The following is a 27,021-nucleotide window of genomic DNA, read 5'->3' as shown; positions in this document are numbered from 1 at the left end:
CACCGCCATGCCACCCCTGCACCAATTCGTGGAAAGGTAGCCGGGCTGCCTCCACAGGGAGTCTGCCTGTCCAGATGGATGTGGCATTGTGCTGGCAGCAGTGAAAACCTGGCAGAGAGGAGGAAGCGAGTCTTTTGGGTAGTCACTCACTGTTTGTGACAAGCATTATAAGGAGATTGAATGCTTGCTGAGGATGCCCTGTTAGCTTTGCCCAAAAATATCTGGTATTTTGCAAGAAATAGTGGAGACGAGGACAGGTGTTGCACTGCTGTGGGTCAGGGTAGCTCCCCTGATTTCAGCAGAATCATACTGGTTGAGTTTTGAGCAGTGGCTCAGTATCAGCGAGGCTGTTACTACACTACTGTAAAATGGAACCGTTCCAGATATTCCTGGTGTAACACAGATGTCAGCCTATCCCTCAAGAACTCCTGTTAAGATATGTTGCTACTGAGAATTTATTTGGGGTTTCTGTATCAGTTTGAAAGGTAGCAACCTCCTTGCTGTAGCTTAATCCTTCAGACAAAGCCATGACAACTGTACCACATGGTGCCTGCCAGGTTCAAGCAAGGACATAGTGGAATACATGTCAGCAGTGAAGCTGCAAATGAGGTAATGTGTTATCAGCAGACAGGTCAAGGCTCTGTGTATCAATTCCTGGAGCACAGAGCAACTAAAAATAACTTTCTATTGCAAGTACCCATTTCCCAAAGAGGGAAATACCCTTGAATAACACCTTCCACCCCAAACAAACAAGGAATGACTTAATGTAGCTCCTTTACATCCCAATGGTCTAGCTGGATGCCTGGCTCAAGTGCTCTGCTTTCAGCTCCAGAAGGTGACCATAAGTCAAGAGTAATATAAAGACCTGAGCAATCCTAGCCACAACCCCATCATCTGACTGTCACCGTGGATAGTATTACAGTTATGCACCAGCCTCTCTCTGTCAGGAATGTGAGTGTCTGGAGCAAGTGTGGTGCTGAACTACTCCTCGTGGCTTTTGAGGTACACATCATCAGGTCAGGATCTAGACTACTAAATTACAGTAATTTCATGAATACAGGCCGCAGCAATTTGACAAAAATTTTGGTGGAAACCCAGAAGTGCGGCTAATAGTCGGGGGCGGCTAATCTGTGAATAATTTTCTGACATTTAAAACCCCAGACGTGCCAGCTAGGGCGCCGAGCCAAGCACCTGCCAGTAAAAGCCGTCATTCCGCGATTGTTACAGTGTTACTGTGTTGCCCTGGCTCCCTGCAGGCAGCACGGGGGGTGGGGAGAGAGGCGGGAGAGCTCTCTTTCCTCCTCTGCCACAGCCCAGGGGAGAGACGGGGGGGCCCCACGCCACCATTGCCGCGGCTCGGGGAGGAGGGGGGGTGCTCTGCCCCCACCCTCCGCCTCCGTGGCGGGAGCAGGGGGTGCTCTGTGCCCGGCCAGCACCGCGGCGGGAGCGGGGCCGGGGCGAGCGAACCCAGAGGCGGCGGCCAGCCCCGAGTGGCAGCGCCGGGCTGGGCCACCTGGCCCCGTCAGCAGCCCCTAGCGGGCCGAGCCTGCACAGCCTTAGTTGAGCCAGTAAACCTCCCTCCATGCCGCGGTTCTGTTAGTATTTGGCAACTTTGTTGCATGCGGGTCCTCGCTACGAACGACAGAGCGGCTTATACTCGGGTGCGGCTTATTTATGGACAAAAACCGAAATATTTGCCAACACCCATAGATGCGTCTTATACTCAGTGCGGCTTGTATTCGTGAATTTACTGGTAATTTCACGAATACAAGCCGCAGTAATTAGACAAAAATTTTGGTGGAAACCCGGAAGTGCGGCTAATATTTGGGTGCGGCTAATTTATGAACAAAAATGTGATATCTGCCCTTACCTAGTATCATACCAGTCCAGTCCCAAGCTGTGGATGGCGGCGTTACTGAGGGGCGGGGGTTGTTATCGCTACAGCAGCCGCTCGCCCCGCAGGGCCGCGAGGGCCAGAGAGGGCCGCTCGCCCCGCGGGGCCGCGAGGGCCACAGCGGCCGCTCCTGTGCCAGCACGGAGATGTGGCTCCGCTACAACTGTGCCACTACAGGCCAATGCAATCTTTTCTTGAAGACACTACTGCTTTGAGAACATGCAATAGAGGGCAAAAATGAAAAAGCAAAAGCACTTTGAAAAGACACCTACTAATACTAATAGACACACCAGAAACAAGCATGGTAAATAGTTCATGGCACATCTCCTACTGACCAAAACCACAGGTGTTTTAGTAACACACATAAGCAAGGAACTTAAGCAGGTCCATTGGATCAGGCAGACAAAACTCCTCTGCATTTCCATCATTTGACTCAGGATTGGGCTTTTTTTTCCCCCTGACTACACACTGTGCAGTGAGTATAAAAAGGATAATTAAGCAGTACTGCTGAGCATGTCTCTTCTTCCCATGTTGCACACCCTGGCAACAAATCAATTTTGTCCTTCACTGCAAGACTTTCTCTCTGTTGGCTCAAAATTACTCTCCCAGAATCCTCTAGGGCAACTTTTTTCCCCCCTTCACAGTTCATCCTGCCAGTTGCCACTCCAGTAAAAAGCATATAGCAAGCAACAACTTTGTGTTTTCCATTCCCTCTGAAGGTTAACTATAGGTGAATGTTTTATTCTTTATAACAAGCAATTGACATGCATGAGCCAACTTTCTGTTCAGAACATAATTTGTATTCTTGAGAGAGCTGTGCGTGTTCTTGTTCATATTGCTTCTTCCCTGCAGGGATCTGGGAGGGGGAGGAGAAGGAGAAGCTTTTAAAGTTTGGCTCACAAAAGTTACAGAGAAAGATCTGGGCTTTCAGCTCCATCTGATAAATGCTAATGTAACTGCACAGTGTACAGTACAGTGGCACGTACTGATAGGAAAAGAACAGAGTAAATAAAAGGGAGGGAGAAGGAGAGACGTGAGCAGCCAAAAACCCCAGAATACTCAAGTGTTTAGGCAAGCTTGCTGCTAAAATATAAATCATCAGGAATTTTGATCCCAAAGGTTGGTAGGCTCATTAGAAATACAATTCAGGTGGGAATTCAATGAAAGCTTTCTAATGAAAAGTTTATGTACAGTAATTTCACGAATACAAGCCGCACCAATTTGACCAAAATTTTGGTGGAAACCCGGAAGTGCGGCCAATATTCCGGGGCGGCTAATACATTAACAAAATTCTAAAAGCTGCCAACACGGAAGTGAGAGCCCGCGGCATCCCCAAGCCAAGCTGGAGCCCGGCCGGCCCCGGCAGAGGTGGGAAAGCCTGGCAGAGGCGGGGCCAGCAGTGTGGGGGGCGGGCGGCAGAGCCTGAGCCAGCAGGGCGGGGCAGGGGGGCGGCAGAGCCGGGTCAGTAGGGCGGGGGAGCCTGGGAGAACTGGGGTTAGCAGTGCAGGGGAGCATGGCAGAAGCAGGAAGGCCGGCGGGTGGGGCTGCCTGGCAGCGGGGGAAGCCCAGTAGAATCGGGGCCAGCAGCGTGGGGGAGCCCGGCGGTGCGGGGGCCTGCAGTGCCGGCCAGGGCGAGCAAACGCGGTGGCGGTGCAGACGGGAGGGGGCGGCCGGCAAGCCCGGTGGCGGTGGCGGCAGCCCGCCGGCAGGGCTAGGGAACGCGGCGCGGCGCGGCCGGCGAGCCGGGCGGCGGCAGCGGCAGGCCACCGGCAGGGCTAGGGAACGCGGCGCGGCGCGGCCGGCGAGCCGGGCGGCGGCAGCCCGCCGGCAGGGCTAGGGAACGCGGCGCGGCCGGCGAGCCGGGCGGCGGCAGCCCGCCGGCAGGGCTAGGGAATGCGGCGCGGCGCGGCCGGCGAGCCGGGCGGCGGCGGCGGCAGGCCGCCGGCAGGGCTAGGGAACGCGGCGCGGCGCGGCCGGCGAGCCGGGCGGCGGCAGCGGCAGGCCACCGGCAGGGCTAGGGAACGCGGCGCGGCGCGGCCGGCGAGCCGGGCGGCGGCAGCCCGCCGGCAGGGCTAGGGAACGCGGCGCGGCCGGCGAGCCGGGCGGCGGCAGCCCGCCGGCAGGGCTAGGGAATGCGGCGCGGCGCGGCCGGCGAGCCGGGCGGCGGCGGCGGCAGGCCGCCGGCAGGGCTAGGGAACGCGGCGCGGCGCGGCCGGCGAGCCAGGCGGCGGCAGCCCGCCGGCAGGGCTAGGGAACGCGGCGCGGCGCGGCTGGCGAGCCGGGCGGCGGCGGCGGCAGCCCGCCGGCAGGGCTAGGGAACGCGGCGCGGCCGGCGAGCCGGGCGGCGGCAGGCCGCCGGCAGGGCTAGCGAACGCGGCAGCGGGGCGGTGCTGACGGGAGAGGGGGGCCAGCGAGCCCGGCGGCGGCGGCAGCACCACCCAGCCAGCCCCGCCGAGCTGTGGCGCTGAGCTGGGCTACCCAGCCCCGTCGGCAACCATGAGCGGGCCGAGCCTTCCTGGCCCCGCCCCGAGCCAGTAAAGCCCGCTATGCCGCGATCCTGTTACTAATTGGCCAATTTGTGAAAGCTGCGCACGGATTCTCGCGACGAACGAAAGTGCGGCTATTATTCGGGGTGCGGCTTATTTATTGACAAAGACAGCAACATTGTCGAGGCACCGGAAGTGCGGCTTATAATCCGTGCAGCTTGTATTCGTGAAACTACTGTAGTTCTTCATAGCCTTATACCTGGGCATATGGTCAGCATTTGCTTAATCAAACTCAAAGATATGATCCCAAGATCACTGAAATTAGATTTGTTTCACTCACTGAAGTGAGTTTAGAATGAAGTTCAAAAAAGCACCAATTTATGGGGGTGTGGCGGGAACTTTCATAGGGCATACTTTTTTCTTTTTTTTTAATAAATCAAGAGTCTTCTCATGTGGTTACATCTTCTTGTGAGAAGGTCTTTTTAGAATTTTGGTTTACAAAGAATGTCAGCACATATCTAACCCCTGTAATTGAGAACATAGCTTGCGGGTTGTGGTCTCCTTGGTCAGGCTGATAGGTGTGGTGGGTACAGCTGTGTAACCCGTGTGATGCTGGCATCTGTCAGCTGCCACTTTAATTTTACCACAGAGTAGTGATTTTTTTATTTTGTAGTAAGCCCCCTTGCATATGTTTTTTTCAAAATTAAAGAGACCTAACATCCCCTTTAGCAAACACTTTAACCTAAGAGGGTAGCTCCAGCTGACCAGCAGTAACCCCCTCCCTTAGCTTGTAACATTCAAATTTGTGGTTTTGACAGAGTGAACAGTAGAGTTTTAGTGAAGAAAATATAATTTACAGGCAGAACTGGGACAGGATTATTTGTTAGTTGCACATGATCCTGGCCATTTATGAGATTTAGTGGAGTCTTCATGCTACTTAGTATCCTCTTGTAGCCTGCTCCTTCCAGTTTCTTGCTGCACTCACCAACAAGCATTCTCCACACACAGATTCCAGTTGTCTACTGAAAAATACTCTAAATACTAAACAACTAAGGCAACTCAGGCAGACAAAGCCACCTATTTTGTACAATAAAAGCCTGAAAGAGCACCACGAGGTTATTCTTTCCATTCACACTTTATTTCAACCAGGTGTGCAAAAGGAACATATCAGATTTAAATAGGTTAAGCAGACTGTGAATTTCCATCCATGCTTGGTCTAATTAAAACTATGAACATACGTAGACTGAGAATTTTGTTTAGAGTAATCCCCTTATCAAAACTGTCATATGCCAGGAAATGTTAGAAGCAGAGTTGTTTATTCCCCGTGTTCTTGAGCTACTGTGTTTGCCATTTAAATATCAACATTTCTCAACAGTTTTCAGTTTAACCCACAGAGGTTTTCCCACAGTAACTTCTGGCTGACTTGTGAGCCCTTTACTCATACCGGTGATTAGTTAATTCCACAAATGCAATTGGATCACATTTAATTATGACTGCATCAATGTAAAAGGTTTCCAGCCCTTTAGTACTAACCCAGATAGTGCTATGAGATAATCTCCCAGAGGCTGTGATCACTACACTTTTTTTCTTCTTCTGCTTGTGTGAAGCATAAGCCACTGCCACCACAGACAAGTGATAGAATGTTCCTATTGCAAGCCATACTAAGCATGGGTTAGGGTTTTTTTTCTTCTTTCTATTGTTATCTTCCTACAAACATCTTTTGGCCTCTTCTGACTCATATTCTACCATAAAAGCAGAACTTTAAGGTCTAGGGCGCAAGGATTTTCCCAACTTTACACCATGTCACTTGATGCACTTCCAAGCTTTGCACCTCTACTCAGTATTTGCACTTTAAAATAATTAACAGATTATATATTTATGTGCTATTTATGTATCACAAGCATGTCTTCAGGCATCTGCTGAGCTAGGGAGCCTCCTGTTAGACACTGGAAGGATATAAAATGTCCTCCCCTCACTGTTACATGTTTCTTCTCAAAATTCTATAGAGTGAGTTCTTCCATGGATGCATGGGAGTTCTCACATGTCATCTCACTGCAGTCAGTGACATTATTTGTGAGATTAATTAATCAGCACTGTGGAAAAGCACTCATGTTTATGTTCTTTTTAATGAAAGGAAAAGGGGAAAAAATGCTTTTCAGTACAGGGACTACAATCCTACATGAAGCAGTAGCAAAAGGCCAAGACTGGAAACAGGTGCTCATGGATCACACAAGTCCTCCTGAGGCCACCAAATGGGTTCAGGGCTAAATCTACATACAGACCACAGGGCTACCCATTCCCCTAGGGTTTCTTTTCATGGTGTCTGAGGGACAGATTTCCCTGAGCTTTTGCCTGCAAGTCACAAAGCTTTCTTTTTTAAGAACTGCTATGTAATAACCTAAAATAGCCTGCCCCATCTATCCTGAGTGCAGCCAGGCAGAGTTCCTTCATAGTATCTGTCATACCTAAAAATATTCCTGTTATGAAAACAGAGACAGAGATGTCTGATTTGTGTGCTGTGCCTGTGTTTTAATGTACGTGTAAGTGCATGTGGAGATAGTCTGAGAGTGAGCTTCCCCATCCTCAGAGAGTGAATGCTGTATTCAAGAATTGTTTAAAACAATGAGCATCAAGATAAGAGCTTGATACCTGTTTCTGAGTATCAGTCTGTAGCTCTATTGCTGCACTGTAAATACATAAAAACCAAAGCAGACAGTAGATAAAGCAGAGCAGGGAATACCTCTGACTTCTAGACTTGCTAAACTTGCAAAGCTGTGGGCAGTGCTGCTCACAGTAATACTTCACAGGAACAAGAGAAATACAAAGAGCAATGAGGCAGGCTAAGCCTCATAAGTGAGATGGGGTATAAAATGGGGATGGAAAGAAATGGAAGGAAAGAAACTAAAGGACAGAGCAAAGTAGGTAAGATGTACCTTGACTGGTATGAAGAGGATGACAGTGGTGAGGGTCACAGTGACAAGGCAGAAAAGTGGGAGGGTTTTAGATTGCATGTGGTTTTCCTTGTCTGAAAGTTTTAAGTCATAGAAAAAGCCCATAAAGAAATCAGATATTACCATACAGAAACAGGAACTGATGAAAGAATTTAAGTCTCAGGGTAGAGGAAAACCCTATTAATTGAGTGCTTCACACAAGCTTTTTTTTTCTTCTGGTTTTTAAAATGATGTGTTCAGCTCCCTAACAGAGGCAAACCCTGCAATTGAACCTGCCCAGTTAAGATGTTTTAAGGTACGAAGGGAAGCAAAAAACACGCAAGCACAAATATCTCTGAGTTTAGGAGAACAGAAAGAAACAAAAGAAAGGATAAAAACAAAGAAAAGGCCTTGGTTGTCTCCAGTTCCCTCTAAACCTAGTTCAGGTCAGCACTGTTGCTGACTATAGTGCAAGACAGGAGTTTCTGCAGGATGCCCAGATTGTATGAAAGGATGTTTATTTCTCACAAGTGCTATCTTTACATCCAGTGTTGTTTTGAAACCTTCTTTGCTTCATAGTTTCTACAGTTCTACAACCAATATCTCCATGTACTCACCCTCTGAGACTGCTGAAAGCTACTTTTAAGTTCCCTGGAGGGAAGGACACAATCAGATGAAGTAGCACTTCCTTGCACAGTTCTGCACACAGAACCTGTAATTTTCCAGAAAGATCATTTACCACCTTGAATGCCCCACTTTAGTTCAAATCATATTCATATATTTAATTAACATTTTAAAAGGATTTCTAAATTCTGTGTCACAGCCTGTAAAATGCTTTGACATATGCAGAGGAATTTAGCTACTTTCAGGTTGAAACAGTTTTGGCAAAATAAAGAAAACCAGAGGCAGTAATAAAAAGCCCAAATCCTTGAAAGTACATGGTGTGTCCTTCCCCATGCATTAGGTTACAACAAGTGTGTTAATAAACAATATTAGATATGCAAGGATGAAGTAAACAAAAAGCCCAGGGATTATGAAGTAAATATTTGGGTGTATTAGCTAACTGTATGGGGGTGTTTTGCATTTTTAAATTTGTTTGTATTAATGTTTGACTCCAAATCGCCTTCTAAAAAAAGATAACTGAAATGATCTGTCTCCTGCACACAGTCATCTCCTCCATCAATATTTTTGCTTATCTCTGTTCTCATGTTTCATGTTGTTTCAAGCAGCTCTTTAGCAAGCCACAAAAATGTTAGCTATCCAGCTAGGTTTAAGTGGACCCCAACTGAAGTAAATACTCCAGGCACATTTTTATCTCTCTTTTCCATTTCTTGGTTAGTATTCTTTGGGCCTGCTACATGTAGATCAGGAGTCTTTAAAATGTTTAGTGAGGGAACCATGCATTACAGAAACTCTTGCTTTCACAGTGCTGTGTTTCTATAGTAACCACCTTATTAAAGCACTGCAGCCATCTGCTTTAAATACTAGCTTCACAAGACCATCAGGACTAGCTTAAAACAATATCACATGTTCATTAAATATTAAAACTAGAAACAAAAGGAAAGAACTAAAGGAAAGAGCTTTTTCCTGTTCCTCCAATCTAATCTTTAAAAACCCCCAACACTTGCTTGCTCTTTTTAGATAATTTAACAGTTAGTGCCACTGCTTTGCAAAGAACTCTGGAAGTGGCCACACTTACTGCTGGTGGCATAAACTACAACTTTTTGGGATGTTGCAAAAATGAACAAATGAATAAAATAGCTTATTGAGCTAGGCAGTCTGTACATGTTTCTGATAAGAGATTTTCTGGACCCTGTTTTTGCAGCAGTACTCTTAGACACACTGTGGTGAAGTCGTTAGAGGAAGGAGCACACAGCCTGTGGCAGCTGAAAGTGCCACACTGAAGCAAGCAACTGTCTGTTTTTATCATAGTCTGCTAAAGGGCAAATGCCTCAGAGAAATGTATAATCACTCAGTAATAATTCAGCCAACCTCCAGATGATAGCCAAAACCATGAGACTTAAAACCCCTACAGACTGTATCCTTGAGGAGGAGGAGCCTAGACACGGTCCTAATTCAGAGAAATGTCTGCTACTTACAAAGGAACCTGCTTAAGCGACAGTCTGTGATGGCAAGGTCTTTAGATTAAGCACACCCGCAGTCTTTGTTTCCTTTCAGCAATTTGAAATATGTTGGCTGCTACCTTCCTTAAAAACTGTCCTTCTTCAAATTGTGCTAGAGAGCCAAAAGTAGCTTCTCAGAGCCCTTCTCTGTCTTCAGTGTATGTTATCTAGCTCACACTCCAGAGTTAATTTCATTGTGCTTTACTCGCTGCTCCCTCATTCTGTGCTGCCAGTTTTGAGGCCCTGATCCAGCACAAGCTATTGTATTTAGAGTCAGAATACATGGAAACACTCATAATTTGCAAATTTCATCTGAAAATGCCAATGGAACAAGAAAGAGGAGAATAATTCAGATCTTCCCATGGACAAATCACACACATCTGGCACTACAGCTCAAGAGAAATATTTTCTAGTGTTTTGCATTCTCTGAAACATGTTTCTGTCTTCATTCACTACAGCTTAACAAAGCCATACATACTGCTAAGTTTAAATATTGTGTTGCATCTGTTTTTCCCACTTCTCTTTACTGCCACATTGAGAAAGTGCCTACACTTCAGCTCTTCATTGTATTGTCCAGAGCTTCCATGGCAGAGAACTCTTTGCATTATGCACAGAAAAGCAGCAGTGTGCCCAGATAACACAGGCATGGTCCTTGGCCAAGAAACGCACACTCTAATGGATCACCAGACCCTCACAAAAATGTGTAATTGCTTAAGATCCTCTCACTGTGCAGTTCCTCTCCTTGATGACACCAACTTCTCTGTTTCACACACTAGCTTTTTTCCTGAAGTTCTTAGGGGGGTTCTTGTATTGGTAGCCCAGGGACAATGTCTCAAGGTGGGAAGAGTCACGAGTAAAAACACTGAATGAGGAACAGGAGTTCCTGGAGTTAGAGTGAACATGAGTTCCTGGAGTTAGAGTAAACATCAAGCTGAGCAATTATGCCAACCTTTTTGAGAAAGAAAGGTAATTTTTGCACAGGCTCTTTTTTGTGGCTTTGTCAGACATTAAGTTACTTTTCTTCTTAAAGAAGAAGGCAGAGCTTCAACTGAAATGCTTTATCTGTCCAAAAGGCAAAAATGCTCATCAAAATGAGAAGAGTTGGAAGAGTACCTTTGAAGGTACCTTTGGAGGTTGACCATGGCCAAAGTCAGGCTAGCGGGCAAACCACAGTAGTGTTTCTTGTAGAACTGAAAGACATGGGAAGGAACCTTAGCACCTCACTGGTTTAATTCTGTGCATATGAAGAAGAGCCATTGCTGGTATGGCTCAGCCATCTTTTGGGCTTTTTTAGCTCACTCTATAAGGTGGGATTTTCTTGCTTTCCTAAGAACACCTCCAGGCCTTTTTCCCTAGCACTGTAAAAAATCTGCAAAGCTCCTTGTTCCTTGCATTGTTTTTGTTCTCTTATTCACATATTATAGTTCTTGTGACTCTTGAATTTACAGGACTTGTTATGTTTTTAAGTAGGGTGATGGGAAACATTTTCTGACAGTGGTTTATGCTGAACATGTATTTTGGAGGCCTGTTGCATGTTCCCACCTTGCCTTTGAGTGCTGCAGGCAGTTGTTAGTGTAAATTAATATACTGTCCAGCAGGTGCTCTGTACATTTTATTCTCTGTGCACAAAACCAATAAGCAGTTGGTCTGTTAAGGAACTGTCTTCTGCCGAGAAAACAATGAGTAAGAGAGACAGAGGAACAATTTGACCCCTGTCTGTCTACCTTCTAGGTCAGGAAGATTTCTCACTGCCTCATTCAATGCTTCAACTTTTGAAGCACAATTGATGTGCAATTCAGAGCCTATCCAAGATTCCCAGCTCCAAGAGACACTAATACAAAACCCTCAGGTAAATACCAAAAGTGCCGTTCCATCTCTTCTCCATCTTCCCCTGCTTTTTTGGTAGATCGACTTTTCAGAGTGCTGAGGAAAGAGGAGTACTGACTGAAAAATATGAACTCGTGAATAATCTCTTGCTCTCTCCTACACACCTAGGTGGCAGAGAGCTGTGGCTGAGAATAGTTGTTTATTATGCCAAGGGATTTTCTTCCCCAAACTGTGCACTGTCATGACTGTAGATCAATCCATCTAAGAAAAATCAAAACTCCTAAGTCTGTTCTCTGGGAGCTGAGTAAAATTCTTTAGTAAGACTTACACCCATGTATCTGAAGACATAATTAAACTTTAGGTGTGTCTTTTGCTGAACTCGTTAAACAAGATTTCTACTGCTTTTTACCTAGAGGACAAACCCATGACAGAGTCTGTATTTATTTTGAGATACTCATCTAAACTGACACAATGGCAGCATTCACCCTGTAGCATACAATGGTAATGTTACTCTTCCCTTACCTTCTGCCCCCAACTAAAAGCATTGAATAAAATAAACTTCATCATAAACAGCACTTCTTCTCTTATATTCTCTTCATTGGGTGACTAAAAGAAGCTCTTCATATAAGGTAAGAAAATATTATAAACAATAAGAACATTCTCTGAGTCAAAGATTCACCAGACAGAATTTGTGTATCTGTATAGTCATTACACTGGTTGAGTTAAATGTACTGGTAAAACCCACAGTCATCATAAATACTAATAATAATCCAGTCCTTGAAAAACCTCAGTACTTTCTGATTCAGAGCAATTTTAAAAGTGCTTTAGGGTTTCTGAAGAAAGACTCTAGAGGATGCACAACAATGTATCCAAGGGGAAAGCTATATACATTAAGGGATGATTTTACACTAAGGCTCTAATTCTCCATTCTCCCACTCTGCCCATACTTGTACAGTTTCACAGTAAGGTGGATTTGCTTTCCTTGGGCAGGAGAAATGCTACAAAGAGCTCTTAAAATAGGAAAACAGCAGTGACCTATTTTCAGTACTTCCATTCTTATTTCTAGGTCTATTATATATGGTGTAATGAACATTGTAATGAACATTCAGCAGTGAAAATACATCAATAACCAGCCAAGTACATCTGCTCATTCTAAATACAAGATTAAAAATATGAGACTAGACAAAACTGGCAATGGGTCAGGGGCTGACCTGCAGAGCAGTACCCCAGCTCAGGTTAGAGCTGTCAGAGATCACATGAAATGAGCTAGTGACCAAGCCAGAGTGAACACATGTAACCTTCTGTTGTTTCATTTTGTTTACATAGCGAACAAACTTTGCAAGAATTTTGACAACTCTACTGCAGAGCTGCCATGGGTATGGTTGGAAAAGATGACTTCTATACTTAGAAAAATTTTATTCAGTAGTGGGATTGAACTGTATTGCAGAAGAGGCGTGGAGAAGCTCGTAGTGTGCCTTTCCTACAGGCTTTATCATTATAAAATTTGCAAACACTGAGATGCATTACAATAACCAATATAAAGTAGAACTACCATCTTTCTGCCATGTCATCTGCTTCTGAAAAGTCAAACTTTCTGTTTGAGAGGGGGAAAAGAATTTTTCATCATTTAGAAGGCTTTTGCAAAGCAGAGATTAAATTCTTCAATTCCAAAAGCAAAAACTGGAAGTGATTTTTATCAAGGATGGGTTATTTTTGCTCATCTAGCAGCTTTTTCAAGAAAACTCTGATTATTTTGAGCAATCATTCACAGTTATAGTACCGATCTTCCTCCACATACATGTATTTCTGAGACAACTTCAAGAATGCTAGAATCTGTCAAAAACTAATTGTTGGATCATGTACTCTACAGGAACTGCTAACTTCTAGAAAGTAAACTGCTTTGGAGTACTTTGGCACACAATACAAACTTCTTTCAAGAGCTTCAATAATGAGGAAGGGATGCTTTCTTTTTTTCAGTAGATCTGTACTGTAAAAAATACACATGTGAAGATAGAATATGGACATTTGACAACTGAGCATTCAGTGCTTGGTTTGCTGAAGCAGCATTTCGGCTATGCTTTTTTTTCTTAAGGCCCATGTCAAAAATCCAAATCAGCCATATAATGGTATTCATATTTTGTAAATGGAAGTGTTTCATTTGAAATTAATAAGGCATCTTTTCCCTAAATGGATGGTCACAGCCTGACTACAAAGCATTCATTAGCGCCTGAGTGCAAATGTTAATAAAGGAATAAAAAATGGAACTGTCAATCAGGAACTACATGATCATGCAGTGTTCTTTTTTTTTAGCCAAAGTAAGCCAGCTTTGAATTTCCTTCCCATTGTGAAAATGTTATGTGCTGAGTTAGTTCAAGGCAGAAACAGAGTGCTGAAGAATAGTCACTTCTATCCCTGAGTTGATGAATCACTTACCCGCCGCTCCTGCTAGTTAATAGCAGCTATTTTTAGTTTATGGTGGAAAACGCTCTCATGGTGGCAATGATACTTCAAAACATTTTGGGAGCAAAATCATCTGCTTTGAACGTCTCTCAGAGCCTGTGTTGGTACGAGCGCCTCACTGTTCATTCCCAGCGTTGGCGATCTAGGTCAGGCTGGCGCGCGGGATGTGGCACTGGCTGCCTCTTTCATAACCTCCCGTAAGAGTTCTGGGGTCATGTTTGTAAACACTGCTGCCATGTGCGCATAAGCACGTGGCGAGACACCAGCATGACCTGGAGTGCCAAAGCCGAGAGCTAAAGCTCGGCGCCAGTGCGATGTCGCGAAGCCAAGCAGCGCCAGTGCCCCGGCTGGCGCACACCCCTCGCAGCCCTGTGGGACACCACGGCAGGGTGTCTGAAGGGCAAGTGGGAACCTTTTTCCTGTAAGTAGCACCTGTGGATGTGTGCTAATGTTGATGGTGGCCCCGCAGGTTCGTCTGTCAGTGTAAGCAAATGGCAATGCTGAATTGTTCTAAAGAAAAATGGAACTCCTTTCTGCCCTAAGTTACTAAAATTGGAGCCCACATGGTCCCAGAACACAATGCAAAACTGCGGCTCTTAGGGAAAAGAACATATAAGGGCACATTGCCAAAGTTTCCAAAATCACTTCAAAGGCACATAACAGAGTATTCGTGTCTGTAATAGCTTTTTGCTGGCTTTGCACTGATGAAATTAAGACCACGTTTCAGGCATTAGAGGAAGTAGCTCCTAAATTATTTCTGTTTATCAGTAGAAGTTGCATGATATGGCCAGTACAAACAAAAGTCACAAATCTTTCATTTCCTCTTAACGAGAAATAAGCAGATGCAGCCTATGCAAAGTTTCATCTCATGTAGTCCACACACACACTTCGTATGCTTCACAAAACGTGACAGGGGGAGCAGTGGTCCATGTCTCTCTCCATTATAACGGCTGTGTTTCAAGCGCAGCTGTAAGTCTCATTTGCTTTGACCTTTCCTGGGAGAGCTGAGAATAGGACAAAGAGTTAAAGTGTTACCAGTCTCTGCTGAGTCCGCACTTCTCGGCCAGGCAAGCCAGAGAGGCGGCTGAAGAGGGTGTGCACGCAGCAGAGGGTGAGCGGGAGGGGGTGCAGGGAGGGAGAGTAAAACAAAAGGAGAAAAATAAACTGTGCACACCCCGAAACAAAACAAGGGAACAAGTACAGAAAAAGTGAACGTCTTTGAAGAACAGGAACTTTTCTGTTTGTTTCCCTCTATGTAGTTACATCTTGTTATCTGAACTCAAAGTACGGTAGATATAGGAGTCCTTGAACTCTGAACTGGTGAGGAGAGTAGCAAAAGTAAGTGAATACAATTTTAGCTGAGCAGCTGGAAAGAAGCGGGCTTTGTCTTTTTGTGCCTCAGCTATGGGAGGCCATTTAACACTGCAGCACACAGCTGTTCAAACCTCTTTTTTACTGTATGCCAGTGGCCTGCTACAACAACGCAGAACTAAGGCAGTCTTTGAGTGACAATGCAGCTCTGGTTTTAAATACCAGCTGCTCCAAACTACTTGTGTTTTCTTGAGCCCCATCTCTTAAACCTGGACAAGAAGTGTTCCCTGGTTTGTTAGTAGGAAAAGAAAAAAAGGTGTCAATTCATTTCCACAGGCTTTTTGAAATCTTTCCCTACTGTAAACATTACCCAATTCCTTACTAGTGTTTCTGGAAAGCAGAAAAGCACCTTCCTCACTGTTGTGTGTACATCTAGCTAGCGCTCTCCAGTGCTACTATGCTATCGAGCAAATGAGGTTTCTATTTTTGACTTGCTGTGGACGACCTTGCTCTAAACCCCTGGTTTGAATATTGTTTAAACGTAAAATGAGCAAACCTGAACAAGCTAGCAGGCTCCACAGCCAATCATAGCCCTGCCTTTAGCCACGACTGGGTGAAAAACAGGAGCTCTCACAAGGTGCAGTGTGGCACCCAGTGGTGCCTGGGGACACCTAGGAGGGTGTTTGTAAACAGCACGGCCATGTGCACATGAGCCACATGGGGCTTGGCTGGCTGAATCTCCAAACCGCTGTGGGGAGAGGAGCAACTGTGGGACGAAAGCCTGAATGCTCTGCTCCATCTTTTTCCAAAGTTGTTTGCAGTGGTATTGTATCTCTAAACATGGAAGGGAAAAATCCATCTGTCATTCATGTCTTCTGTATCTGTATCAGCTGTATCCAGAGATGCTGCACAAGTTAAATTACCTACTGGATTTTATTTCCAAATGCAGTTCATCATGGATTGTATCACAAGTCCATGAATGTGCTGAAGTCAAATAGGGTGGGCTCTTGGTTAAATGCACTATGTAACCAGGCAGGTTGAGCTATGACCATGACACACAGCAAAGGAATTCTCAAAGGCCAGAGACATTAAAGCTTGCCATCTCCACTTCAGGTTTTGGAGATGAAGGTGGACTCTTGAACAGAAAGCTATGAATGCTGCTAAGGTTAATGTCAGGTTAATGCAGGTTTGTGCATCCCATCTCCCGCAGAGAGATTTCTGCCAAGAAAATAAAATTGGTTTTATTTTCGTATTTTTCCCTCCTTTGAGCTCTGCTACCAAGTGTGATGTCAACATGAACGTTTGTGGATCCTGACAAACCTTTAATTGATAGATCAAATGGGAATTGTGTGGTAGGTTGGAGCTGATGTACTCGAACGGCTTGCAGACTGTGGGAAATCTTTCCTGAATGAATAGGAGGATCAAGGGTATTAAAGGGAGTTAACTGGAGTACCTACTTATAGAAATGTTATAACTGTTTCACACACTGTGATTAACTGACACAACCTACTACTTTTAATTATTATTTTAATTATTTGTTTGGAGGAACATGGAGACACCTACAGTGTCAGTAAAATGGAGATAACATTCTTCCCTGCATCCTTATCTCACTTGGAGTGGAAGGTTTAAACAGTGCCACAAAACAGTGAACAAAAAGTCATCCTTTTCCCTGAGGAGATTTATTCAATTTTAATTTGCTGAGTTGTTTTGGATAAGCACTGCTGATTTAGAGGTCCAAAAGTTTGTGCAGCAAAACCAGAACATGTTGTCAATCAACAGAAAATGCTACTGAAAACCAAACTATTTTTAAAAAAAGTGAAAAGAGTCAAGTTTCTGTTTCTTAAAATTGATACTTGTGTTATCTCAGTAAGCAGAGAAAACGATCTGTAAACTTTTGAATGAGCAGGAAGGAGGGTATCATGGGTAAAGCACTGGGGTTTAGGAGATATGGGTTCAGTTCCCAGCTGTACCACAGCTTTCCTGTAGGTCTTCAGGGTTAAGAAAAAAAAGGGCACAGAAAATTAATGACTCCAGCAGGGTTTGTACCATATTGCATGATGTCTGTGTGCTTTGGCTCTCAGTTGTTACTGATTAATTTTATACCCTTTTTCTCCTTTGCGTGTTTTGCCTGCTCATTAACATGAGCACCCTGGGGAAAAGGCTGCAGGAGTACTGCTCAGGAGCTCCTCTGACACACACACACACACACACACACACACACAGAGTGAGCAGGCACTAATAGCAGCTTTGCTTTATTTACTGCAAATATTTAGTTTTTTGAAAGGGAGCTGCCTGCCTCTGCTATAAACAAGAGTTACTAACACTCTGGCCCCTTGTGTGCTGCCAGACCCCTTTTTTCTACCTCTTTCACTGAATTAAATAGTAAGACAGAATAAAAATGGCTTACGTTTGTACAGCCCCAAGCACAGTAGGATTCTGTTTCGTGGCTGGGATATGAGGTGCCTCCTAATGTGCAACAATTAATTTCACTCTATCCACTCTCCTTATATTTAGAAGCATCAGAGTTGCCATCTTGAATTAGACTCATGCTCCAGCTTGTCCAACAAACTATCTCCAACCAGCTCCTTGTTTCAAGAAAAAGCAGCTATTCTGTTGGTAGTTAGACCCCCTCTTCCAGAAGTGTAACGTCTTATTCATCTGCTAGAGTCTACATTTCATAGCAAAATACATGTTAACTTGCAACTGCTTTGAAAAGTTGGGGTTTCTAAGTAAAAAAGTAAAAATTTGTTTTTCACCTTCTATACCTGTAGTCTTTCCATCCACTTCTTCTCACTGTCCTCCTCCCAAAAAAACCACAAAAAACCAAAAAAAACAAGCCCAAAAACTACTTTTCTTTTTTCAGTACTACAAAGTATATGACTGACTAGGTGCTTCACTGCTCCAAGTGTCTCTGGCATAGCTTGGCGAGCCCAAGAAAAATGAATAGGGCTTTGTGAAAATGGCAGTTTGCAGAATCACAAGTCAGCTCACATTGGGGAGAAAAAACCCACCTATATTTAATGTATTGTCAACTGTACAGCATAGACACAGTGGAAAAACAGATAGAAATCTGTATTTTTCTGCCTGGTTTCTCACTTCTCAGGCTTACACACAGTAATAGAGAGAAAGAAAACAGATCAGCACGGTTCTTGGTTTTCTTACTGCTTTCTCACACCTACAGAAGCTTCTCTGCATTAAGGATTACAGGGAAGCAGAAAAGTACAAGTCTAAACTTACTTAAGGAAAACAAATATTCCATGTAAAGTATGGAAAGCACCATAGAAACAACAGAGAACTGAAAGGCTGTATTTTTCTGCTTTGTGCAGTTTTCATCTTTATGAATATCAAGAGTGTTTTTCCCTATTTGGTCTGTATTTTCACTTGCTCCTAGGTATGTGATGTGTACATTTGCAACTACTTGTGCATGGAATGGGAAACACATTAGCATACATTTTTCTTCCCACAAAACGTCTACTAGATACCCAAAATTATGTAAGTGTTAAATATGACCCTTTCCAGTTGCTCAGCTTTCATGTTTTTTATTTTTAGTGTTGCCATTTAAGTAATACTTCAGAGCTTTTTTGGGCAGACAAACTTCAAATAGAAAAGCAAGTAAAGGAGTGCAGAGGGAACAAAAATTTGATAACCTAAAAGAAAGTATGTTAAAATCTGTAATATGTGTTCACACATACTGCCACTGCTCCATATCCCTGGAATAAGTGAGTCCCATGTATTTGCCAGCTTCCCTATGTTCTCTTTTAGGGATAAATGGCATTCCTTTTATTAAGCTGTACATGCACTTGAAGCTTCATGGAACTATCTCACTTCTGTGGTCTTTAACTTTTGGAAAAGAGTAGAAACTCCTGTTTTACTGCGACAATTCCTTTTCCTCATTTTGAGCAGGAGAGTAATGGTATTTGCATACAAGAGAAAATATGCAATCATTCTTTCCTCCTTTTTGCTTACATAAGAGCTGAAAGAGTTTTTTATCCTTTGGCAAGTATAAAAATTTTATAATATCAAAGAATGTGACTTCAAACACAAGTGAAGTAGCACTGAAAGAACAAACATTAAACAAAGACAAAAAAAGCATCAGGGGCATGAAATGGGGGTGAGTGTTGCATGAATAGTTGCTGTCTCATTCGAAAGGACAAATCTGGAAAGATACTAAAGGACACAGAAGAAGAGGGCAAAACTGCCACCAGAATCAGGCCCAGGGTTAACGTTAACCCTTTGATCTCTCTAACAGGGCCAGAAGTGGCAAGAGAAGGAACAAACAGCACAAACTCAGGAATGCTTTTGTCATGTATTCTCTCACACGCTTTACTCTTGCTTGCTCCCTACCTTCTTCTACCCAGCTAGTGCAAGAGTAATGCGAACTGTAGGTCAAAAAAAAGGCCGGGAAAAAAAATGAAAGGTGATAAAGAGCTTACTGAAACAGAAGTAGATTCTGTGTATGACACAAATCATTTTGTCCTGCAAATGAGAAGACACTACTGCAGTGTAATTACAAAATTACAGTGTTGTAATAGACATCAACATAAAATGGGAGCAATCAATGTGAACATACAACTGTTGGCAGAAGCCACGTGTATAACGTGTGATCAGCCTTCCTACTCTGTTGCATGACTCTGTTGCAGTGAATACCATGACTCAAGCAGACAAATTCAGAACATGGAAGAGGCATTTGTACCAACTGCTTCCTTCCTATGAAGAGAAAACAGATCGTAGGAGTAATTTTGTAAAGCAAGTGATGTGCTTTGCAAAATGTTCTGAGAGCTTCCTGCAAAACTGCCTAAGAAAGTCTGAAAAATGTGCATGGGACTGGATAAGGAGTGTTAGAACCTCTGATAACAAGGTCCTACAGGACATAGAGGGCATAGGCTTCAAGTGTCTCTGAAGACCAGAACTGGTCCGACAGGTTTGATTTAGGTCCACAGGGAAGAGCATGGAACATGTTGTAAGTTGGGTGCTTCTGATGAGTTACAGTGCCTTTTCATCTCTGCAAGGCATCCCCAAAAATTAACAGCACTTCTTCCCACTCCTTTTTTCTTTTTTTTTTTGAGCAACAGATTGGTGGCATTATTCACTTGGTTGGTGCAAAAAAATTTCCACCAAGCTTCTTACATCTAATGGAGATCCAAAACTTGCCTTGCAGTGGTAAAACTTTCGTAACAGCAACACCTCTTTGTGTCAACATGCCTCATTAAGTAATAAAGACTTACAACTATTTGATTTTACTCATAAAGTTAGTAGGATTCATGATTTCTTTCTGGTTCTTTAAAAAGGGAATTGTTCTAGAATCCTAACAGGCAGTGAATCATGCTTAATTAAGGAAACAATATATAACCATTTACAGTGGTATTCTTATATTGTAAAGAGCTGTTTTGCCATAAAAGCTTTTGGGACTTGAATTAATTATATATATTTTAAAAGGGGAGGAGGGGCACAAAAATAATTTGAAACCTTTGCAACAATTCCCTTAACCCCCGTCTCATACTTCAGGTCAGTCTGTTCCAGACAAACCCGTCAACACAGCCCAGACTACGCTCAAGCAGAGGAAAAAAAACAACTGTGCTTGACAAAGGATCCAGTGGTCTAGAATGTAACCAGATGCAGAAAGCTCAGCCAAAACCCAAACTATGATATGTGTTCTTAAAACTCTGCATTTTTTTATTTCTTCTCCCTTCCTCCATTGTCCGTGAGACTAGGGACATTCCTAGAACTCTGTCCTCACTGGCTGCGTCAAGGCAGCTGCCGAGGATGCTGGGACACTGTTTGTAAACACTCAAACCACGTGCACGTAACCACATGGAGAGTAATCGTCCTGACCTAAACCTACCCACTTGGTAAGCCGGGGTTTTGCTGCAATGGAGCCAAATCCTTTCCCAACATGATGCGACTTAGAGTAGCTCATGCCAGGACACTGGAACACAAACTTGGACTGCTGATGCATTATTGGAAAGGAGATTAGGCAGAAGAGTTGTTTCAACTTTAGTCATTGAAATGTGAGTTTAAGGACAGGATAGCTCATTAAAGAATGCAGATGCTCTTGATACAGCTGCAAAAGTTCAACTTAAACCTGAAAACTTCCCCTCCCCCATGCATACATCTGGTAAAACCAATATTTGTCTGCTGGGAAAACATGGAATATATTTGAGGTTAGAGGTAACGCTGTAGAACATGTGAAGATTATTTCATGTTGTCTAAATTGCATCATAGTATTTAATCAGAGTGTGGATGGTAGTGCCCTGTACCTGGAGAAGACACTTCCAATGGGTATTTGGTTATTGAGATACTTCTGGTTATCTTAGCTATCTAAACACTCACCTGCTCTCTTCTTTGAAACTTCCCACTGTGGTTTAACAAAACTTTGTACTTGATTAGGCTTAAAATGCTGAATTATCCTTTCTTGCTGAACTTGAACAGAGAACAAGCCTATTCCTTTCCACACTGCAGCAGAAATGCCTCCTGTGTTTAATGTTTTATTTTTGTTTTAGTAAGAGGAAAAACACACGCACAAGGAATTAGGTCAAATACTGCAAGCCTTTATTTATCTGTAAGAATAATCCTTCTGGGATTTCTTGCCATATGTGTACTACAAGGCAACAACACTCCAACTTGGAATCCACACCTCCACATAAAACTTCGCTTTTTAAAGACAGCCTCAGTTTTGTTCAGGTTACTAAGATGATTCAGCATTCTGGAAGGTGTTTTACAGAGATGAACAGGCCTGCTTGAAAAGACAGACAGGAATCTAAATCTTTATGGTTTTTATTTGTTAAAGTGTTTTTCAAAGCATGGCAATTGTCTTTAAAGTGACCTCAGATTTAAAATTCTTTCCTGTGAAAAACTAGTAAAAAACTCTTCCTGATCCACCTATAAGTTAGGACATATTTTCTTCTTAATTTCAAGAACAGTGTGTGATATATGGGTAAAATTAGTTAGCTGCTCTTTCTAGTTCTCAGACCTTATTTTTCTCTACCTTCTTCTTCCCTGCTACATAATGCAAGGCACATTCCCAGTATTTTAATCCAAACAATCTTTTTGGGTCAGTTATCAGCTGTCCTTGGGATTAGTCCAGCTGATGCTGGAGGGTCAGAATTTTATTTCTTAACCCCACCATCTCTGCATCCACCCACTGAGCAGTTCCTCGGCAAAATGGGTGATTTTCCACATATATATATATATATATATATATATATATATACACCCACACACATATAGATTTTTTTTAAAGCAAACTCATCTACCCTAAGGTAAGGCAGAAGTGATTTCTTTTCAATGGGTGACTGCGAGGATGATTACTCACAGTACTTTCCATTTGTAAGGTTTTATTATGTAGGATTATTGGGATGAGGTATGCAAGTTAAGTTGAACATGTAAGCAGTGATCATAAAGCAACAGAATTATGGCAATTTGTTAGTAGTTACTTGTTCAGTGTTCAAAAGCATATTTCTGCTGCAGAATATCACTAAATGAGTAAGATGGTATTCACTGCCTTATGAAGCAAGGGATGGGAATAATACTGCAAGTGTGATTGATTCATACAATTCTCTTTTTGGCTTTCAGCCATGATGCAGTCATATGCTTCATCTCTGTTCAGACTACAGCTTTTTTTTTTTTTTTAATAATGAATCATAGTACATCCCACTCCATTTCAGAACCAGCACATTGCCTTTCAGAATGATGTCTCAACACTTAAAGCCGCTGGCTGACTGCCTTAACAGCAATCAGAGAGCTGGACTAAATAAATACTGTATATTATTTGCCAAAATAATTTGTGGTTGTGTTCTCCAGTGCAGTTTCCAAGATAACCACCAACTCTACTTGAAACTTGGCAACTTTGTTCTACCACTTTCAAGCTCCAGTTGTGAAGCTGGCTTACAGATGCTGCTACCATGCCTCGAGCTACTGTGCAGCAGCCCAGGGAGAGAGGTAGAGGTCAATCGCTGTGACAAGCCAAATTTGACAGCTCTTCTGGAATTCCACCTTGACAAAGTGTCAGCTTTTTAAAAAGGGCCTCACTTGGCTCTTACAGAAACGCTAAATACATCTTCCACTTGGAACAAAATGGAATAAAGGATTTAAAGTCACTGCTTAGGCACATTGATAAAAACACTACTGTCCATGCAAGTAACCAGGGTCAGTAACATTAATCCAACCTGACCTTCTTGTTTGTTTTGAGGAGCAGATTTCTTCCAAAATATGATGAGGGCTTTTTTTCCCCTCTCCTTTTCTTTAGGGCTGTTGCTAATATTTAAAGGAACAGTGAGGAAGACACAGACCAGCACCATCTAAAGTGCTTAGGCAAGAAGAAACAGACCCATCCAACTTTGGCAGCTGAAATGTCCATTCCAACATCAACTACAGGTTCTTCTGATTCTGCATGTAAAAGCCAAAACATTTACAACCTTGCATTTCTGCTACCCAGTGCAGCACTGGTACCAACAAGAGACCTTGGAAATCTGTCCATCATAATAACTCAGCAACTTGCAACAAGCACACATTTCTTGTTCTTTAAACAATGCTGACATGCCAAAGTCTAAGACCATGTGGACTATATCAAAACAATACCAGTTTCCCTGGCTAAAAGCCACCACAATGAATCATCACAATGCCAAAGTTCTGGCTAAAAACCTTGCTACCAACAGTGAGAATTCGGTTGATTCAGGTGCCTCAGTGTCTCTGTTCAACCTTGTCTTCTTTATAAGATTTGTTTGGAATGGGCAATACAAAACCACTTTCTGAGGTTTCCTGGATGCATTCACAAAGGGTTTTTTATGTCACTTCCCTAAATGTAACAACTCTTTCCACTGAAAGGTGACTTTTGAGTTCTTCATCTTAACAGCAGTTTAGTCCCACCACATCTTTGCCTTCCCTTTTTCCCTCCTCCCCTTACTCTGGTTTCTAGATTTAAATGCTTTCTGTCTTCACTTGTCAGGGTTCAAACTAAGCTTTCTATGAGAGAGATAAAATACTGCCCAACAGATTTTTTTCATTGGTTCCCAATGGTGGTTTTCTGTGGGATAAAATCCAAGATGGGTACATTGTTTCAGAGAGTTAACAGCAGCAGCCAGATCCCACCGTAACTCGAGTTTAGACAGGACTATTAACCATTGACATCTCCCTGTTGAGTATCTTCGGCAACCACTGTTTTGCAGTTTACAACCTCCAAAGTGCCATCGCGGAATACACATGCAGATACACAAGTGAATGTGTGACTGCACTCACCCCCTGCGGCAGTAAGTCAACCTGCCATTAACACGCGAATAGAACGGCCTCATTATCCGACAAACAACACCCACTGACCTGCTTTCACTAGGGACACTGTTATCTCCTCATCTCTGAAACTCTTAAACTACACATTGAAAGGAAAAAGAGAAGAAAATGATGTTGAACATATATTCAGAGCTGCCGAACACTGCTCAGAGCCTGCACATTCGCATGCCGCTCATCACGGAAAGAAAATCTTGTGATGAGATCTTTGGCTGCAGCGTTTCGGTGAAAGCACGCTGGACCACATCACTTTTCCCTTCACCTCACTCCGAAAAGGAAAATTACTTAACAGAAAAGAGTCTGCTGAATTTCCAACACTCAGACCGCGAGCCGAAAAGGCCCCTTTTAACTCTGGGCACGATAATGAGTGCTGGTGTTTAAGGGGGTGATTTAAAGCCGATAAATGCCGCGATGCGAGCGAGCGCGCACTGCCGCGCGTCCGACTCAGGCGTGCCGAGGTTGTTGCTCTTGCCTGTCATCTGGCGGGGAACGAGCCTGACCTCGCCGAAAGCGTTATTTCAGGGGAACACGCTCGGGAAAGTGAATCTCCTTTTCATTCCGTGACCACATTGTGCCCCGACGGCGGGGTTTAGCAACGCGGGCAAAACACGCGTGTGGAGCTTTGCATGGAAAAAGGGAGGCCTCGCTCCGAACCCCCGCCTCGCCCGCACTTCTCCCTCCCGAGCCCCCCGGCACCGCGGTCCGCTCGCAACCGCCTCGCCTTCCCCAGGCCCCGCAAGCCCCCCGCCTCTCTCCCCTCTCCCCGGGCTGCGCCCGCCTTTGTGTCCGCCCGGGGCCGGGGAGCGGCACAAAGCCGGGGCGCCTCCGGCCGCGGTCCCCCGTCCGCAGACAAAGGCGCGGGGAGGGGCGGCGAGCCGAAGCCCGGGTCCGGCTCCGTGGGGAGGGGGAGGCGGCGGCCCCGCCGCCCCTGTCAATCAGCCATATTGGGGGACCCACGGCGGCGACCCCTCCTCGCCGTCCCCCGGCGGCGCGGCGCTGCCCCGCGACACCTCCACGCAGTGCCGGGCGGAGAAAGCGGCCGGCGCGGGGATCCCGCTCTGACCTCTGCCGCGTCCCTCAGCCTCGCCGACATCCAGCACGCACAGCCCAGGCGCCGCGCTCCGCGCTCCCCGCTCCTACAGCGCCGCCATCTTGCTTCCTTCTGCTCCTTGGCGAGCGCGGCCGGGCCCCCGCATCAATATGCGCGCGGCGCCCTGACGTCGGCGCCCGCCCCGCGCACCGCCCCGCGCGCGCGGCACGGCTCCCCCCGGCCCCCCCCAGCGCGCGGCGCGGGGGCGCCCCCAGCACCGTCACCGGCGCCGTCCCCGCTACCGGCGCCGTCCCCGCTACCGGCGCGCGGGGCTTTTTTCCCGGCTGCTGACGCTCTTTCGGTCTTTTGGGGATTCCCACCCCCGCTCTCTCGCCCCTCCCGCCTTTTCTGCTTTCGCCGGTGGGTTCGCGGGACACGGCGGGGCGGAGGGTACCGCCCTCCCGCGCCAGCCCCCGCCACTCCCCCTGGGACACCCCTCATCCCGCATCCCTCCCGTCCCCGGGGGCCGGCCGCGCTTTCCCACGGCCCCGGGAGCCCTTCTGCTGTGCCCGGGCTGCTCTCCCCCGGCTGCGGCGGGAGGCTCGGGGGTGCAGCGTGGTAGTGCTCGGTGGCCGGCTGGCAGCGTTAAAGAAAAGCCAAGAAAGAAAAGTGGCGAGGAGGGGAATCGGCAAAGTCTCCTCAGGCTTCCCCCAAATGAAGCCCTGTGCCCGCAGACACCGGGCTGCCAGCGGGGATTGAGCTGACACTCATTCCCGGGAGCGCCCGCATCCCGCGGCTCCGTGCGGGACTAGCGGCACCATTCCCAAACTATGGGCTTGTGGCTCGCCGCAGGAGAAATCGTGTCCTTCCCGCGGCAGCTGGAGCCGCAGAAGGAGGTCTGGCTGCCTGGCAGCCCCGGGAGCGGAGCTTGGTGCTCTCCGAGCCCTCTGCCAGCCCCCGGGCGGGGGATAGGTCCCCGCTGCCGTTCCCTCTGTGCGCCGCTCGCCGCCTTTCACCGGCGGAGCTGGAGCCCTCCCAGCTGGGCAGCTGAGGGGAACAGAAGTAAAAGCATGCAAATTGCCTCTCTGGGAATCAGCGCTGGGCTTTCCCACCGCCGAAACACCGCCTGGAGTCCTGAGCGCCGGACGGACCCCGGGGCGTCTCCTCCAGCGGGTCCCTCTACTTCCCACTGCGCCAAGGAGAGCAGCCTCCAGCCTCCGGCCTGGCCGGGACGCGTGCGGAGCCCGAGAGGACTTTAGAAGAGCATTACCTTTCCGACCAGACTCTCTCTTCCTCTCCAGTGCATCCTTCATTCACCCCAGGGGGTGCCAGAAGATGATCTACAAGCGCTGAGTTCATCAGTGGTGCCCGAGAGATGCTGAATCCCCATCTGTCCCCTGCTTGGCAAAGACAGGCTGGTGAAAAAGGGTTTCAGCAAGATGACAAATCTGGTGCATTTGATGCAGATCGGAGTGATTTCTAGGAAGTTTAGGTCATCGTTGAGTAATTTGTTTTTCATATCACAGGTTGTTGTCTGAGTTTTGTTTTTACTTTAATTTCTGTGAAACATTTCGTAAGTACACTAGGGATAGGAGTTTGCCCTTACAACTTGCTGAAATAGCTCTGTGATGGTGGTAGAGTGTCACTTTTGTACCTTTTCAAGACGGCTCGTTCTCCCCAG

General features: G+C 45.5%; 1 protein-coding gene across 1 annotated transcript in view; it reads right to left on the bottom strand.

Annotated features, from left to right (window-relative positions):
• The window catches only part of TET2 (tet methylcytosine dioxygenase 2), a 73,842-nt gene extending 48,331 nt beyond the window's left edge, over window positions 1-25,511 (bottom strand). The window contains exon 1 of the mRNA XM_033059835.2: window positions 25,374-25,511. Coding sequence (XP_032915726.1) covers window positions 25,374-25,403 — 30 coding nt within the window. The 5' untranslated portion in view covers window positions 25,404-25,511. The remainder of the gene's footprint in view (window positions 1-25,373) is intronic.
• Between the last annotated feature and the right edge of the window lie 1,510 nt (window positions 25,512-27,021).

The sequence above is a fragment of the Catharus ustulatus genome, chromosome 5 (assembly GCF_009819885.2).
Source record: "Catharus ustulatus isolate bCatUst1 chromosome 5, bCatUst1.pri.v2, whole genome shotgun sequence".
Classification (NCBI taxonomy): Eukaryota; Metazoa; Chordata; class Aves; order Passeriformes; family Turdidae; genus Catharus; species Catharus ustulatus.
This window is presented reverse-complemented; position numbering and strand designations above follow the sequence as displayed.